The following is an 18552-nucleotide window of genomic DNA, read 5'->3' on the forward strand; positions in this document are numbered from 1 at the left end:
CCCAAGTGCAGGACCCAGCACTGAGCCCTGTTGAACTTAAACACTGACTGATGGCCTTACCCAAATGCTAAACAGGAATGGGGTGCGTAAAAGCCTCCATCACTGTATCAATTAACTGTTCTAGCAGAAGAGGACAGGCCACAGCTACCTGCTGAGATCAGAAAAGGAGAAGAGAACGACCAAAGGGCACCCTGGTCTACGCTACTGGAAGCAGCTGACAGATCTAATAATATCAGCATTAGCACCTGATCATCCACCTGATGGAAAAGATGACCCAACAGTGCAATCCTTCTGCCACAGCTAAGAGACACGGGATTTTCTTCACAGCAAGTAGCTTCATCTGAGAAAGCCACTGATAGCTTTGCAGCCTTGGTCCCATCCGCTGTAAGCAGGCAGAGCACAAGGCTGCAGACAGAACTGTGCAAAGCAATGCACTAGAGAAAGCTCTTGCTCTGTCACCGCAAAAGCGGGACGCCAGCCCCAATATGGAAAGCTTTGGCAGTTAAAACAAGCCGTGTCTTTAACACCAGGACACTGAAATTAAACAGTGGTCTGGGAACATCCAATGTGCCTGTCTGTGGCTGCCCAAAGGCAAATTACTGTACAAGAATGTGTAGGTGCCACAGAAGATGAGGAATCTTTGCTGCTTCCTGTGTAGCTCCAGCACAGATGTCACAACAGACATTGCTGCTGAAAGCTGATGAGGCTTCACAGGAGACCCTTTTGCCAGTCTGACAGTCATCTCTCCATCAGCTGCAGCTTAAACCAGACCATTCCCTATAAAGACAGTAGTCCTGGTGGTACCCCATCTCCCTTGCTCAGGGGATACAAAGGTGCTTACTTAGAGTGTTTTAACCAAAACATCTAGAGAAAAAACAAGATTCTCCTTTGGAGTTCTCCGGCTGTGGAAGACGACCCATCAAAGCAAGTCCTCAAATCTAAAGATAAGTGTTCCTTTGGGGCACAGGAGGCAGCTATCAGCCCAGCACACAGACCTCAGGTCTAGCTGCTTGCACAGCAGTGCCAGCAAGATATAATGGGCTTTATAAGCTGAATCAGTGACTCAAAGCACATTGCTGCCACAGTGGCCAGAGAAATTGAACTGGCTCAAAGAATTCATCTTCTACACACAGACAGATGTACTACATTATTCTGTCTCAGCACTTCTGGACCTGTCACAGCAAAAAACCTGCCAGGTTTTTCTCACTGAGGAAACATTTGTGAGAGTGCAATAGAGAAGCTCTACTTCACTCCAGGTCCTGCCTTTGCACGTTGAGTGGCACCTGGGCCAGCTGTGGCCTTTCTGCAGTCTATCCTGGGTGCAATCAGTGTAATTACCTGGTGGATGCTAATAGCTCCTTCCAGTTCATTCTGTAACATACTCCTGGATTTGGTTACACCTAGGCCAAAATCAGCCCACTCACCGCATCTTACCAAGGTCTTGTCTTCATTAAGTATCAAACACACTCCCTCGGAGGGCAGGGATGAGGACATCAGCAACAGGGCTGAAGAGCCAGGTAATTATGAAAGTCAATTTAGATACCTCAAGTCCTGCTTTGTGCTCTTTATCAAAGTCCTTCCCTGCCAGCTCCACTAAGGATAGAAGGATCCAGCCTCATGTGCCTGTGGCACGGAATTAGGGAGAGCTACTATTAAAGAGACACCAGCTGCAAATGAGTAACAGTGGACAGACCAGAAACAGCTCAGAGCAAAAGACTCCTTTTACAGCCACTTGCTGCTTTTCTTTGATGGTGCCTCACCTGCTACAGCACTGTCTCAAAATTAAAGCTTCCATCACTCCTGCAGCTAATGTTTTATTCACACAAATTTACACTCTTATTACAGCTGCATAGAGAAGCAACAGAGAATCCACCAGGATGAAACTTTCCCAGACCCCCTTATGCTCACCTGGGCATCAGAAATTGACCAAAAGCCTCAAAATCGTCTATCAGCCACGCATTAAGTGCTCAGGGCTGTAGAGTTTCCTAAGGAAATGGTCCTGGTTGCCCTCACCTGCAACAAGCATTTGAGACATTTCCAGCAAAATAGAAGTTGGGAAGAGCCCTTTGAAGCACAAAACTGATCTGCAAAGCAGTAAAATGGAATGAGTTTTCCAAAGATGCAAACACCCAGAAAACAATTTTGTTGAAGCAAGAGAAGGACGAATACATAAGTACAACATGGCACAGTAAGGTAAGTGTGAGGAACCACCACCCAGGCCTTCCCCCTCACCAAGGGGGGCAAGACCACAAGGCTGCCTCCTCAGGGGAAGAATGAAGCCTGCTGCTTTTAACTTCCAGATAAGGCTCTACACACTCCAAGGTGCACTTTAAACTGCAACAGGAGTCCTGGCGCTTACAGTTTTAGGAAAGCAGGGAAAAGAAAACCTCACCAAACGCAATTTCCACATCTTCACACTTCCCTGAGGCGCAGCACAGAGGAGCACTGGAGGTACAAATGCAGGCACTGGTACGAACGGATGTGGAGAGCCTTTGGCTGTTTGGGGACTTGGAAAGCTTTCAGTGGCTAAACACTTCAAGGATACTGTTACTCAGCTATAACCATATACATAACCAACAATGAATCCAGGATCACATCTTCTATGTCTTCAATGTAAAACCCACTGTAAAACTCTCAAAGTCTCCATGAATCATTGTCTTAATGTTTTCTAGAGAGGCAGCTTCCAGCTAAGTAATGCCAAATACTCAGCTGCATTTCCTGCTTAATGCAACACAGATGCAGTAGTAGGAAGGTCTTCAGAAGGCTAAAGTAAATGTATCCTGTGTAGCACTGAATTCAGTGAAAAAGTAAATATCCAGAGGATTCTCCAGAGTGCATACTTTTATGTTCCAACAGAATTATCAAAAGAGACTGCTTTTGTTCATGAAAGAGCAGGTGGAGTTTTCAAGATGTCTGAAAGATCAGGCAGAAAGGTGAAAGCATACATGGGAAAGTTCATGCCTCAGAGCACATTGCTGCACAGCTAGATGTCACTGCCAAAACCTACATCTGATTCAGGTTTAAAAGCAGGAGTCACATTCAGATGAAATATGGAACAAAGTCAATTTATCTTGGCATTTCCGGCAAGACTGGCTCCAGAGTACCTAAAGCCCAGCTGGAGTCTCACTGCAGTAAGATTTCTCTATCTCCAGAAGCACAGGCTTGAATATGACATGTGAAGACAAGAATGGGCAGCAGCCCCAGGGCAGAAACCAAGGCAAGAAAAAGGCCTCCAGAGATACAGGTTCCTAGATCAAATCTTTTTTAGTGCATGTACATGCACAAACCCATTCTCTCTCATCTTCAGAGCTGAAAGTAGATCCTGCTCCAAGACTTGATCTGTATTTAGACACATACAAGCTATTTAAAGTAAAGCAACCTTAGAGTCAAATAACAAATAAACTAGCCAAGAACAAAGCCCCATCCAACCTGGCCTTGAACACTTTTAGGCACGGGACATCCACCATTTCTCTGGGCAACCTGTGCCAGTGCCTCACCACCCTCACAGCCAGTAATTTCTTCCTAATGTCTAATCTCAATCTCCCTTCTGTCAGGTTAAAGCCATTCCCCCTTGTCCTGTCCCTAAAGGCCCTTGTCAAAAGCCCCTCTCTAGATTTCTTGTTGGCCTTTTTAGGCACCGAAAGCTGCTCTAAGGTCTCCCTGGAGCCATTCCTTCTCCAGGCTGAACAAGCCCAGCTCTCTCAGACTGTCTGCATTGCAGAGGCGCTCCAGCCCTCAGAGCATCTTTGTGGCCTTCCCTGCACTCGCTACAGGAGGTCCACATCCCTCTTGTGTGGGAGCCCTAGAGCTGAACGCAGTACTGCAGGGGGGGTCTCATGTGTAAACAAGGCACACTGCTTTCAATTTTCTGGTAATTTATTATACAGAGGAGCCTTTCAGGCACAGTGACCATGATCACCTCCAGAATTCCTGGGCAGTTGTGGTTTCCTATTCAAGCCTACTGTGTGATCAGTGTGACCCATTTACTTCATGGAGCTTGAGTTGTATGATGTGTAGAGGGGACTCTCCCTGTGAGCATTCAGCCCAGCACAGGCAATCAAGGTGCCAAAATGAGCTGCACTTCAGTACCAACTACTTCTGAAGTGGATCAGATCTCTTCATACACTGCTAGTTAGAGTGTAACAGACTTCAGATCCCTTCTATCCCTGGCACCAAAACCCTAGAAGTTGACCTTGAGTTTCCTGGGGTGCTTTCTGTCAGAAGCCTTGGCAAGCAGTCTAAAGCATACTTTTCACATCCTGTCCTGTCCAGACTGGTCCAAGGGCTACTGCACAAACTGTCTCCTGTTTAATCTGTTCAAAGACTTGCTGCTGCTCTGGGCTGGATTCAAAGTCATCCTTCTTTGACAAAGATCAATAGTTGCCCAATACCAAAGGTTTACGATCAGAAGCATGCATTCTCCAAAACCCCACTTGTGTTAGAATCATAGAATAGTTAGGGTTGGAAAGGACCTTAAGATCATCTAGTTCCAACCCCCCTGCCATAGGCAGAGACACCTCACACTAAACCATGTCACCCAAGGCCTTATCCAACCTGGTCCTGAACGCCGCCAGGGATGGAGCATTCACAACTTTCCTGGGCAACCACCCTCTCAGTAAAGAACTTCCTCCTTATATCCAACCTAAACTTCCCCTGTTTAAGTTTGAACCCATTGCCCCTTGACCTGTCACTACAGTCCCTGATGAATAGTCCATCCTCAGCATCCCTATAGACCCCCTTCACATACTGGAAGGCTGCTATGAGGTCTCCACGCAGCCTTCTCTTCTCCAGGCTGAACAGCCCCAACTTTCTCAGCCTGTCTCCATATGGGAGGTGCTCCACTCCCCTGATCATCCTCGTGGCCCTCCTCTGGACTTGTTCCAACAGTTCCATGTCCTTTTCATGTTGAGGACACCAGAACTGCACACAATACTCCAAATGAGGTCTCCCGAGAGCAGAGTAGAGGGGCAGGATCACCTCCTTCGACCTGCTGGTCATGCTCCTTTTGATGCAGCCCAGGATACAGTTGGCCTTCTGGGCTGCGAGCGCACACTGAAGCCGGCTCATGTTCATTTTCTCATCAACCAACATCCCCAAATCCTTCTCTGCAGGGCTGCTCTGAATCTCTTCTCTGCCCAACCTGTAGCCGTGCCTGGGATTGCTCCGACCCAGGTGTAGGACCTTGTTGCACCTGGCATGGTTAAACTTCATCAGGTTGTCATCAGCCTACCTCACAAGCGTGTCAAGGTCCCACTGGATGGCATCCCTTCCCTCCGGCGTATCAACCGAACCACACAGCTTGGTGTCATTGGCAAACTTGCTGAGGGTGCACTCAATCCCACTGTCCATGTCACCGACAAAGATATTGAACAAGACTGGTCCCAACACCGATCCCTGAGGGACACCACTCGTTACTGGTCTCCAGCCGGACATTGAGTCATTGACCGCAACTCTTTGTGTGCGGCCATCCAGCCAGTTCTTTATCCACCGAGTGGTCCACCCATCAAATTGATGTCTCTCCAATTTAGAGACAAGGATGTCATGTGGGACAGTGTCAAAGGCTTTGCACAAGTCCAGGTAGATGACATCAATTGCTCTACCCCTGTCCATCAGTTCCGTAGCCCCATCATAGAAGGCCACCAAATTGGTCAGGCAGGATTTCCCCTTAGTGAAGCCACTGGCTGCCACCAAGCACCTTGTTGTTTTTCATGTGCCTTCACATGTCTTCCAGGAGAATCTGCTCCAAGATTTTGCCAGACACAGAGGTGAGACTGACTGGTCTGTAATTCCCTGGGTCATCCATTTTCCCCTTCTTGAAAATGGGGGTTGTAATTCTCTTTTTCCAGTCATCGGGAACTTCACCTGACTGCCATGATTTTTCAACTATGATGGCCAGTGGCTTAGCAACTTCATTTGCCAGCTCCTTCAGGACCCGCGGATGGATTTCATCAGGTCCCACGGGCTTGTGCACATCTAGGTTTTTAAGATGGTCTCGAACCAGATCCTCTCCTACAGGGGCCTAAGTCTTCATTCTCACAGTCCCTGTGTCTACCTTCCAAGACTTGGGTGGTGTGGTCAGAGCCTTTGCCAGTGAAGACTGAGGCAAAGAAGTCATTAAGAACCTCAGCCTTCTCCAAATCCAGGTTAGCCAGTTCTCCTGAGAGCTTCTGGAGAGGGCCCACGTTGTCCCTAGTCTGTCTTTTATTTGCTATGTACCTATAAAATCCCTTCCTGTTACCTTTCACATCCTAGCCAAGTTTAATTCTAACTGGGCCTTAGCTTTCCTAACCTGGTCCCTAGCTTCCCAGACAACATCCCTGTATTCTTCCCAGGCCACCTGTCCCCGCTTCCACCTTCTATAAGCCTCTTTTTTCCTTTGAGTTTTCCTGAGCAGCTCCTTATCCATCCAAGGAGGTCTCCTGGCCCTCTTGCTGCACTTCCTTCTAGTTGGGATGCAACACTCCTGAGCTTGGTGCAGGTGATCCTTGAATACCAACCAACAGTGTTGGGCCCCCCTGCCTTCTAGGGCTATATCCCATGGAACCTTACTAAGCAGGCTCCTGAAGAGGCCAAAGTCTGCCCTCTTGAAGTCCAGGGCAGTGAGCTTGCTGCACGCTCTTCTCACTGTCCTGAGGATCTCAAATTCGACCATTTCATGATTGCTACAACCAAGGCTGCCCTGGAGCGTCACATTTCCAACCAGCCCTTCCCTGTTGGTGAGCACGAGGTCAAGCATGGCACCTCTCCTTGTCGGCTCCTCTATTACTTGCAGAAGGAAGTTGTCTTCCACACAACTGAGGAACCTCCTGGATTGCTTGTGCTGGGCCGTACCGTCCCTCAAACAGACATTAGGGTGGTTGAAGGCCCCAATGAGAACAAGGCCCTGCAAGCATGAGGCTGTTCCCATCTGTCTGTGTTTCTTTTTTGTTAGCTGCTGAAGACATAGCTGTTATTTTATTGATCACATCCATTGGGATATGATAACATCCATCTTGATATTTTATTCTTAAAAATTAGATTTCCTGTGCAAGTCCTTTGACCTTATTTTATTTTATAGCAAAAGCAGCTTTCAAAAGGATCTCGATTATTCTTCTCTCCTTCTCAAACACTTCCCCTACTGTGTTGCCCCACACAATGATGTCATCAGTATACTGCAGACATGCAGGAGCTTCATCTCCTAATTCTAGTGCAATCGGCATCAAGCCAGCATCAGAGTAACCACCTGAGAATTAGCTCACCTGGTTAATGGCTAAAATCTTTTTACATATCTCCCAGCTCACTTAGGAATAGGGTGATTCCTGTCATGATTTCAGCCTCTTCCTCCTCCTGCTCCTGTGACTGCTCTGCAGCAGTACAGGCTGCCTCATCTGATTTTCTTCTGCTCCCTCCCAGTAGAAGATTCTTCATCCCTTACTAAATGAGCAGAGTTCTGCTTCCCTTTTTTCTCCAGGAGCGCCCGATTTAGTGTTTAGTTTAGCCGTAGTGCCTTTTGGCATTTTTTCCCACTCTTCTTGAGGGTGCTGCATGACATCAAGTAACATTGGTAAATGCTGGCCAGGGCCTAGCACAGCGTGGTAAATTGTGCCTCTCTGGAATACCCACAACTTTTTTTAACATTCTATCTCTGCATCAGGATCCTGCACTTGTTTGAGAGTGACCTCCTGTATAAAGATAGGCTGAGAAAGTTGAGGCTGTTCAGCCTGGAGAAGAGAAGGCTCTTCTTGAAGACCTCATAGCAGCCTTCTAGTATCTGAAGGGGGGCTATAGGGATGCTGGGGATGGACTATTCATCAGGGACTGTAGTGACAGGACAAGGGGCAATGGGTTCAAACTTAAACAGGGGAAGTTTAGATTGGATATAAGAAAGAAATTCTTTACTGAGAGGGTGGTGAGGCACTGGAATGGGTTGCCCAGGGAGATTGTGAATGCCCCATCCCTGGCGGTGTTCAAGGCCAGGTTGGACAGAGCCTTGGGTGACATGGTTTAGTGTGAGGTGTCCCTGCCCATGGCAGGGGGGTTGGAACTAGATGATCTTAAGGTCCTTTCCAACCCTAACTATTCTATGATTCTGTAAGATCCAGACCACTGGAGGTGAGAAGTTCTCTAGACACCTGCCCATATTCTCCCACATACAACCATATGCCACGGAGTCTGGGTCATATTCCTAAATTGCTTGTTAACCTTAGACAAAACCAAAGCAATATTCCTAAGAAATACCAATATAAGTATTTTAGCTACCCAAACATGTTCAAAATACTGAGAAGTTACTGTAATGAGGGAGAAAACACGACAGAAGAAGGTTGCAAGGGCACCATTCTGTATTTCCGCCAAAAAAAACTCTTGGAGGAAGAGGTATAATTGCTAATTGTCTCCTTGAGATGGTACCCAAAGTACCGTAATGGCTTCAGCACATAGCCCAATTATCAGATTAAGCTCAAGATTGGTGTTTTAATAGCAGTTCTCCCAGGCAAAACATCACTTATCACTACAGAGCACAGCAAACTGCAAAAGCAAAAAACCACCAATCTTTTACATATACAGTTGTCATGGATTAACCCCAGGTGGCAACTAAGCATCATGCAGCCGCTCACTCATTCCCCCCAGAGGGATGGGGATGAGAATTGGAAAAGCGGGAAAATCATGAGATAGACAGTTTGACAGGTAAAGCAGAAGCTGTACATGCAAGCAAAGCAAAACAAGGAATTAATTCACCACTTCCCATTGCAGGCAGCTGTTCAGCCATCTCCAGGACAACAGAGCTCCATCATGTGTAAGTTACTTGGGATGACAAACACCATCACTCCAAATATCTCCCCCTTCCTTCTTCTTCACCCTGCTTTATATGCTGATCGTGACCCCATATGGTCTGGAATATCCTTTTGGTCAGCTGGGGTCATCTGTCCTGGCTGTGTCCCCTCTTCACTGCTTGTGCACCCTCAGCCTACTGGCTTGTGGGATGAGAAGCAGAAAAGGCCTTGGTGCTGTGCAAGCACTGCTCAGCAATAACAAAAACATCCCTGTGTTATCAACACTGTTTTCAGCACAAATCCAAAGCACAGCCCCCTACCAGCTCCTGTGAAAAAAAAAATTAACTCTATCCCAGCCCAAAGTAGCGCAACAACCAAGATAGGGCAAGAGACATCGATCCCTCTGCTTACAGACTGGAAAAATAATTACATGAGGGCTCACTGTATTCATATTAAACACCCTGGCAGCAGCAAAAAGAAAACCTCACTATGATAATACAGACCTCATATATAATATGAAAAGGGGGAACTATGTCAATGAAGGCACTTATGAAAATGAAATTAAAAGAAACAGCTAAAAAGGACAAAGCATGTGTAGATAGCAACAGAGATTGATCAGAAACACCATACTGGAGGTGCAGAGTAACCATATGTTCTTCTCCAAGATTTGGGGCCATGGAAGCGAGGGCAAGTAAAACGGAAACTGGGGAAGGCAAAATATCAGCAGCATCTGTCAAAAACTGGAAGGGGGCAAAACATTAAAGAAAAACTGATGAGTGAAACTGAAAGCTAAATATGAAAATACAAAACAACCATAAAAAACCCAACCCAAACCAACAAAACAACAACAACCACCAAAAAAAAGCAGCCAACAAAAAGCCAACCTTTTTTCAAATAGCACATTAATAAAAACTCTTCCCAACCCATTTGGAGCAGGACACTTACTGAAGAGTTTCAGGCTGATAAATGAGCAAGGTATAAAAGAAAAGGTAATTTCATTTTTTTCTTCACTGGCAGCTAATAAAGCTGAGAGAGGTTCTCACACAAAAAACCTTCTTTTACATGGGACAGACCTGAGAAATTGTTTCAATAATGCATCAATAAAATCATACAAATGTAGGGATGGGAAAAAAGTTCTTCAGTGTCAGATTCAACTATATCTGTATTATTCCTGATAAGGCTTGTCCAGTAAGAGCTGTAGAAATCCCATCACTGAAAATGTAAAATACAAGTTAGAAAACCGAAAATACAAGTTAGAAACTCATGTCAATGCTTTGCCATTCTGATTAATGCCTTTCCCTAATGTCTATCTTCAATCTTTCCTATTGTATTTAAAATAAACCCCAACATATCATGTCACAAAGTTTCCAAAGTCTTTCTAAAATCATCATCATGGCTTGATTTCGCAAACGAAGATTTGGGAAGGGCTTTACCTACGCTTACTACAAGCACACTGATGACTAAAAAGGCCAATGTGGGATAGGCAAATCTGGTTGCAAAAAGCACAGTGAAAGGTCTTGGGTGGTATAGGTGGGGTGTGATTCTTTCTATGATGTCTTTTCTCCTCGAGACTAATTCTACATGTGCTCTCAAAGGAGACAACGGCGTTATGTACGGTGTGTCTCCAAGTCCCCTGATTGGAGGCCAAGGTGGACCACTGGTGGCAGTCAGTATGGCCAAGGCTGAGATATTGTTTCAGGGAGTCCTTACATCTGTTCTTTGGGGCACTTCTCTTGTGGCAGCCGGTGGCGAGTTCACTGTAAAACACAATCTTAGGGAGGCGGTGATCCTTCATCCTAGAGATGTGCCCTGCTCAGCACAGCTGTGATTGCAGCAATAAGGCCTCGATACTGGTGACCCCTGCCTGTTCAAGGACAGTAACATTTGACACATAGTCAGTCCAATGGATGTTTAGAATTGTACGGAGGCAGCGCTGATGGAAGCGTTCGAGGAGTCGCAGGTGACAGCGGTAGATAACCCGTGATTCAGACCCATATAAAAGAGTAGACAGTACAATGGCTCTATAGACACTAATCATTGTACTTTTCTTCAGGTGTTTATTGCACCAGACTCTTTTAAGGAGTTTTCCGAAGGCTCTATATGCCTTTGCTATTCTGTTGCCCATCTTTGTCGATCATGGCATCCGAGGAAATAATGCTTCCCAGATAGCTGAAATGCTGAACTGACTTAAGCTCTGACTCGCCAATGGTAATGTGGGGATGACGATAATCTTCTTGTGGTGCGGGTTGGTAGAGAACTTCTGTCTTCTTCAAGCTGACTTCCAGCCCAAAAAGCTCAGCCGCCTCCCCAAAGCAAGATGTTAAGCGCTGCAAAGCTGCTTCTGTGTGGGCAACAAGGGCGGCATCATCAGCAAAAAGCAGTTCATGGACAAGGTAATTCAGGGTCTTAGTGTGGGCCTTCAGTCACCTTAGATTGAATATGCTCCCATTGGTACGATATCGAATATAAATGCCATTTTGTTCATTGAGCTCTACCGTAGCCCTTTGGAGCATCATGCTGAAGAAGATTGTGAATAAAGTTGGTGAGAGAACGCAACCTTGCTTCACACCATTGGTTATTGGGAAGGGTTCAGAGAGTGCATCGCCATATCTGACTTGGCCTTGCTGATCCTCATGTAACAGAATAATCATTTCGAGGAACCTGGGGGGACAACCTAATCGTTAAGAGATCATCCACAGGCCTTTTCTGCTCACAGTGTCAAAAGCTTTGGTGAGGTCAACGAAAGTTACATAGAGCCCCTTATTCTGTTCTGTACACTTCTCTTGCAGTTGTCTGAGAACAAATACCATGTCTGTGGTACTTCTATTAGCTCTGAAACCACACTGACTTTCAGGTAGAAGTTCTTCTGTGATAGTGGGTACTAATCTGTTCTAAAATACAACACATGGAACAGACCTTCCTGTTAGCTGAGAAACTAACACACCAATCTTAAGGAAGAACAGGTTGGTTTGATATTATTAATTCTTGACCAGTTTATGGTAGATGCTCCTTATCTTTCTATCTGCTAGATGCTTATAAACGGTTTCTGAGTTTCTACAAGAAATAACATTAAGTTGAATAGTGGCCAAATTATTTTTCCTTTGTCCTTCTTGCCTTTCAGAACCAACTCAATACCCTGATGTTCCTAAAGATAATCTGCAGGATATCAGCAGTTGCTCCATCCAGCTCTTTGCACGCTCTAAGATGAAGCTCAGGAGAAAAATAATTTTCAAACATTAAATATAAGTGCTTCAGACCAAGATGACATCTTTTGAAGAGCTCCTCGTCAGCTACCTACGCAGCTACCTTTTTAATAAGAATGATGGCAAAAAAGGTCTTAAACTCTTATTTACATATTGGCAGAATGAGATAACAGTTCTAGAGGAAAGGGAGAAATTATGAACTGTGCTATGTAACCTTCCACGTGAATCTGCTCCATTATCAGAGAAATAAAAGACATACATATCATACAAAAGAAATTTTAAATTCTCAGAGTGGTGGAAACTGAGTTCACAATACTACAGACCAACTTAGCTGGTACGTGAACATATCAAGCAGTAGAAATAGTAATAAACAGAATTAGCAGATACATGGATACATATGGTGTGTTGGGCAGGCGTTAAACATACAGCAGAGAATGTCACAAACTGGTCACTGTGTTTTTACATAGTCAATGAGGAGGAGGAAACAGGCAGTTTAGTTGATCTACTCCATACAGATTTTCAAAAAGCTTTCAAATAAATCATCAACATTTTACATACTGAGGTGGTATAGGAAAGGAAGCAGAGTTTTCAAAATGGAGGATGGCCCCCCGGGGTGTTCCTTGAAAACTTCTGTTGTTCAAGATCTACAAAAATAATCTTGAAAATCCATCAGACATAAGCAATGGATCAAAACTAAAATAATCTGCAAAATTTTACAGCAGGATCTTGTGCTTTTACATAATATCGACAGATGAAATTCCTCACTGCCAAAGATGAGAAAAGAAGAAAACACAACCTCCATATGCACACCGGATGGACTCAAAACCATCTATTACCACTTAAGGAAAGATCTGGAAGAAACTAGGGACAGAGTTCTAAAAATATCACCTTACAGTTTATTTGTGTCAAAATAGCTAATATAGAATTGTTAGGAAAGGAACTGAGAACAAAGCGGAAAACACTTATGCCACAATAAATTCATGATATATCTGTAACTTAAAGGGTATAGGCAGTTCTATTCAGCCTAACTAAAAGCATGGTACAGAGCTAGACTGTGTCCAAAAAAAAAGACAGATACAACCACAGCTGTGGTACAATACAATGTTTAGAACCTGTGTCTATGTCCAACACCAGTAGCCTACTGAGTTCCGTGGCCCAAGCATTTCATTACCTATGCTAAAAACTACTAGAACAATCCATGATGCAATTTTGGCATAAGCTAGTTATCACTCTCCCTAATTCCTGGACACAGTCCAGGATCTAGTAGGAACCAAGGACCAACAGCCAGTTTGGATACAGCCACACTATGCTAAACACTAAGACAGCTGAACAGCATTAGTGTGGCCAGACTGTGCCAATTGACATCAGGGCCAGAAAATGGGTGCTGCTGGTTTTTAATAGCAGAGATTCAGCTGTATGACCAGAGACAAGTCTGAGACTCTTCTGACTGTAAGAAAGGGCATGAAGTCCAAAATTATGAAAGTGAAAAGTGCTAACGGAGCGATCATTCACTGATTTCTCCTAAGTGTGGGGATACTGCAGCGAGCTCATCAGGCAGCAGATTTAGATCAAAGTCTTTTTGCAAATAACAAAGTTCTATTCAAACATCCTATGCAAATAATCACCATATAAACCTGGTTTAAAATGCAATTAGACAAGTTCATTAATAGTTAGTTCATCAAGAAGACTCGAGAGTGCCCATAAGATCAAATGGCTGCAACCTCTAGCTCTTATGTGGAGAATGGAAGCTGGAAAGGTATGTCAGAGAATGGATCTGCCTTTTCTTTTCCTTCACTGTTTCCTTGGGCAACCAGTACTGTTAACCACCAGAACATACTGACTAGAGTCAGACCTCTGGTCCAATCTCATGTAGTTTTTCTTACCACCACTATTCTGTGACTATCCTGTCTAGTTATCCACCAAGAAAACATTCTTAACAGTTTTAGAAGACAGAATGCAAATCTCATTTCAATTTCGTATCAACCCATGACCTTCCTTCTAGAACACCTAAGAAACTTTCAAAACCTTAGTCAATTATATTTATCAAAGAAAATGATTTCCCAAGAAGGAGCAGGATTTCTAATGATAGATGCCTGCCCAGCAGCCACTAGGCAGCCTAGAAGAGCCACACTGAAGGACTCAGGAGAGCACATAGTAGATTCAGTTACCTCCGTGTCCATCATAGACTGAGAACATAGCTGTTTCACTGTCCAGCTCGGGTATGCAGTTGTGTGCATCCTGAAAGAGAGAGCAAAAGCCTGGAATTACATGGTTGCATTAGACCCTGCAGAGAAGTGGGAGAAAGGAGCAGGGAGGCTATGAGCACAAAGGGATTCTCAAACCTGGAGGGAGAGCAAGAACAGCAAGAAGGCCTCCTCTCACATTCTCAAAAGCTTACCTGGTGAGCACTCATCTTCAAAGAGGGGGCATGGATCTTTAATGTCATGGTGTTCTCTGTGCTAGAACAGTTACCCAACCTTATCACCATGACATTATACCGGAAACCCCTTCAGGTCCTCAGTACAGCCTAGAGGTGGCCAAGCTGAACCTAGAATCAAATCCCTCTGCTTGCAGTCCTTGTGAGGCTTCTGTTACTGAAGCAGCTCACAGTCATTAATGAAAGTGAGGCAACAAGCTGTGCTCTGTTGCTCAAACTGGTACCTATGCTGAGGGCTGTCTAGCCAAGCATAACTACAGAAATACAAGTTATACTGGTACTAATACACTGGCTACTTCCCCCCACCCCCAAGACAAATGCAACTGTCTCAGGGTCACCTGTGGACCCTGGTCACTCCCACAGATGCTCTCTTCCCCAGTTCTTGCCAAACAAGAGCCATGCAAACTGAAAAGCCAGAAGGACAAATATGAAGCCTCCTGATCTCACGCCTTCAATCAAATGCAGCTTTGCTTGTCCTGGTGAATATGGTCACAGAACCAGTTGTCTATCTGAACAGCAGATGAAAGTGTCTTGCAGGACTACCACATCCAGAGAGAACAAACAATTTGGCTGGAAAACCTCCTCTTGGGATTCCTGCTCTTCTTGCCATGTGGGATGGTCCAGGAAGGCACTGCTGGCCCTCAGACACAGCTACCTGACAAGCAAGGCAAAAAGCCTGGCCTCTCTCAAGTGTCTTTTAAAAGCAGTGAAGCAAAGAATGAGCAACTACTGAACTAACGGTGCAAAAGCCAAAGTACAAACCCAGGTATCACTTCCTAAGATAAGACATATGTCTTCATTCTGGCAACTGTCCAGAAACTCTGAGAATCTCTGGGGGCAAACGACAAGGAAGGCATATCTCCCAGGGGCATTTTGGGCTTAAATGTCGAGCTGCATCATCCTTTCCTTGTGCGTGCTCACAAACTACACAGACCAATAACAACATATAAGCTATATACACTGAGCAACCTTTTTCTTCGCAGGGTCTCTCAGGAACAGCAAACTTTGAAGAGGGCACGACCAGATGTTACAGCCAGCTGTCTGACCTCTCTCACCCTTTGGGTAAGCAAACCAAACTTGGCTATTCCAATGCAAAACCTCAAACTGATAGATGGATTAATCTTTCTCTTAAGCCCTCCCCCTGCCCAACTAATCTAATATTCCTTGAAGATCAAGCTCTAACCTACCAACTTACAGCATGACCACACCCCACATGCTTTTGTTCAACAACAATCACGTGATTCTTTAAACAACATGATATAGTCTCTTTGCTGTGGTTCCAGTTCATCACCTTGAAGTTAAATGTGCTACAGCTGTCCCAAAACATTGTGCTTACTCCAAAACAGTTGGCTCAGAGATTTGGATGTGTCTATATTGCCAGCCATAACCCAAAATTCCTATACACCCACACACCTACACAGCCAAGTAACTGTTGAGCTCTTCTACTTTTTTACTGTAAGACTTCTTGGACAAGAGCTCTTCGCCCCCCAGTCTTGTCAGAAGAGAACTCCATCCCCCTGCAATTTCTATCAAGAACAGGAAAAAAGAGAGGATCTGGGTGTATGCAGTACTTAGTGCAATGAAACTCCTGACACCATGAAAACAGCATCTGAACAGGCAAATTGCGATCTTAGCTCAAAATGAAAAAAAATTACTCTGAATTATAACGTAGGAAATTTAACCAGAGAGCTAACTGGAGATAGTGAATGGAGTAAGTATAAACAAAGAGCCAGCAACGTTATGCGCACTTTTCAGAGCGTTTACAGAAGCTAGTGAGACAGCAAAACCACAACAAAGTAACTGGGATAAGCCCCAGGTGGCTAAACAGCAGTTTAATTAGAGCAAGTAATGCAAATGCTGCTGGGGAGGAAACCCAGTACTGACAGCAAAAATGGTCTCTACTCCATCTGCAGAACACTGAGAGCAACTTTTCCTGACCCTCATCTGTGGCACTAAACGGAAGGAGGGCAAACAAACAAGGGCAGCATGTGTTGGTAGGAGATGGTTCAGCTCCCACACTGAGCACAGGGCTTTCTCTACATGAGCATGAGTGCTTGTCGCTCCACAGAACAGGCTGCACACCAGTTCCTTGGCATTTGTAACACTACGACAGAGTGCCCAAGGGACCACAAAGACCACCTTGTGCTGCCAAAACAAGAGGCTCAGTTACACATCTCCATCCCTGCTTCCAAGCCTGGTAAGCTCACTGCACCAAGTGTTGTCCAACTAACCCGGATCTTGTGCTATTCAGATCAAGGAAGAGTTCCCAGAGCCAGATTCTAGGTCTCCTCCAGCCACCTCAGTGGTTACTACAGCAGTACTGAAAAACAGTAGGTTTGAAACATAAACTACCAAATTCAGTTGAAATTAGCAAGCAAGATAAAACTGAGAGTTAATTTGGCAAATCTCCAGATTTTGAACCAAATTCTTGCTCTTTTTTATGTGAGGTTTCAGGAGTGAAATGAAGCTGCACACGGGAGTCGTCTCACCTTGGAGCTACAATCAAAACAACACCAAAAAGCTCAGAGGCCCCATCCACCTACTTCCAAAGTGCCTCCTGCACCTTTCATTGTATCCCAGAGCCATAAAGCCATCTTCAGCTTTTCCCCTTTTCTTATTCGCTCTTAGTACCTAACGTTATTTTTTGGGTATCCTTATCCTTTGGGTCCCTCATCTGCCCAAAACATTTCCTTACAAAGCAACTTCTCCGGACTAAGAATGGATTTTTATTATAGCACTTCTTCGGAGCCCCATGTATCTACCTCACTTGTGGGCTCCTAAATGTAAGCTAAAGGCAACAGACAACTCCTTTACACAAATTTCTGCTACCCCAAAATGCACACACTCTGAGTGGCTTCCCTAACATAATACATAACTAGCGCCTTAAGTGTAAACATTTGCTTAAAGTTATTCCCAAGCTTTAATTGCAAAAGTACAATTAAACACTTAGAAAAAATACAAACCAAGACAAGACACAGAGAAGAACACACAGCACTGGAATGCAAGAAAATACAACAGAATTTCTGCTCAGTGGTGTGTGAAACAACACACTTCTCTTCCATCACAGTCCCAGAAGCAATCTGCAGCAGGTTCAGCTTGCAACACAAGTGCTCCTGCTATCTCCTCATTTCTTGTGATAACACAGTTAAGCCAGGTCTACATCAATGGCCTCAGTATTGCCCCTGCCAATAGGGAGATAAGCTGAAGATATTGGCTAGTGCAGAAAACACAGCTGCAAGCTCTGGACCTCATCCAATTTCCATAAAGGTCAACAGCAGCAAGAACAGACCTGAGGTGACTGAAATGATGAGCCAATGCCCCACCTGTGGAAAGGTTACTTTAGCCCACCAGCATTATAAATAGGGGCAACACTGTTCTCCCTCATTCCTATCTCCTTAAACTACTTTCAGCCTCTGTGCACTATGGATGCCAGAACAGTGCCTGCACTCAGCCTCTTACATATGAACTAATCGCCTCACAGAGATTACATTGTGCATCACCTCAGTGTTCCAGGAATGTCTCTGTGCCACATTTCACCCCTCCAGGGGTCACCAGGATAGACCAACTGAGACACTGACAAGTCACGGTCAGCATAGACTACTCTGAGCGGATCTTCAGAGGAGAAGCACCAATCCTCCTGCCTATTCTACCAAGCACATGGGTTCACTGAAATCTGATGCACACTGAGAGAAAAAAACACCTGGTCACCGTTCTGCCACCAGTAAGATGGTTGTAGCACTTCAGCAGCAGTAAAGTATCTGACAGTATGGCTCATAAAAACATATTTGCAAGAAATTGTCTGAATGAGACAACCTCTCACAAGTGGCCAAAGGCCTACAAACAAGGCAGCTCCTTTACTGTGTTCAGAGAAGATGTAGCCCGAGGGGGGGGGCCGCTGCAGGGACCAATATTAACCCTTAATTTACCCTGTTTGCTGGCTGCCTGGAAGGGGAAATTAACAGTACTCACAGAAGGTGTTAAATTCAAAGCACAAGGAACTGCTGGCCAGGCAGAGTATCCCCAACAGCTCGAAATCGCCCTTGTCCAACAGCTTTACAAAGTATTCCAACAGACTCCCTCACCGGGAGAACCCAAGGCCAACACCTGGCTCCCACAGCCAGGAATGTATCCCAAGATAATTCATTTTCCCAGGCTGATAGGAAAG

The 18552-nt window shown here is 44.9% G+C and overlaps 1 protein-coding gene across 1 annotated transcript in view; it reads right to left on the reverse strand.

The window, feature by feature from the left end:
* The window catches only part of PPM1G (protein phosphatase, Mg2+/Mn2+ dependent 1G), a 28737-nt gene that overhangs the window by 9193 nt on the left and 992 nt on the right, over positions 1-18552 (reverse strand). Inside the window, exon 2 of the mRNA XM_080616661.1 lies at positions 14119-14188. Within this exon, the coding sequence (XP_080472787.1) occupies positions 14119-14188 (70 nt within the window). The remainder of the gene's footprint in view (positions 1-14118; positions 14189-18552) is intronic.

Source organism: Psittacula echo (assembly GCF_963264785.1).
Source record: "Psittacula echo genome assembly, chromosome: 4".
Lineage (NCBI taxonomy): Eukaryota > Metazoa > Chordata > Aves > Psittaciformes > Psittacidae > Psittacula > Psittacula echo.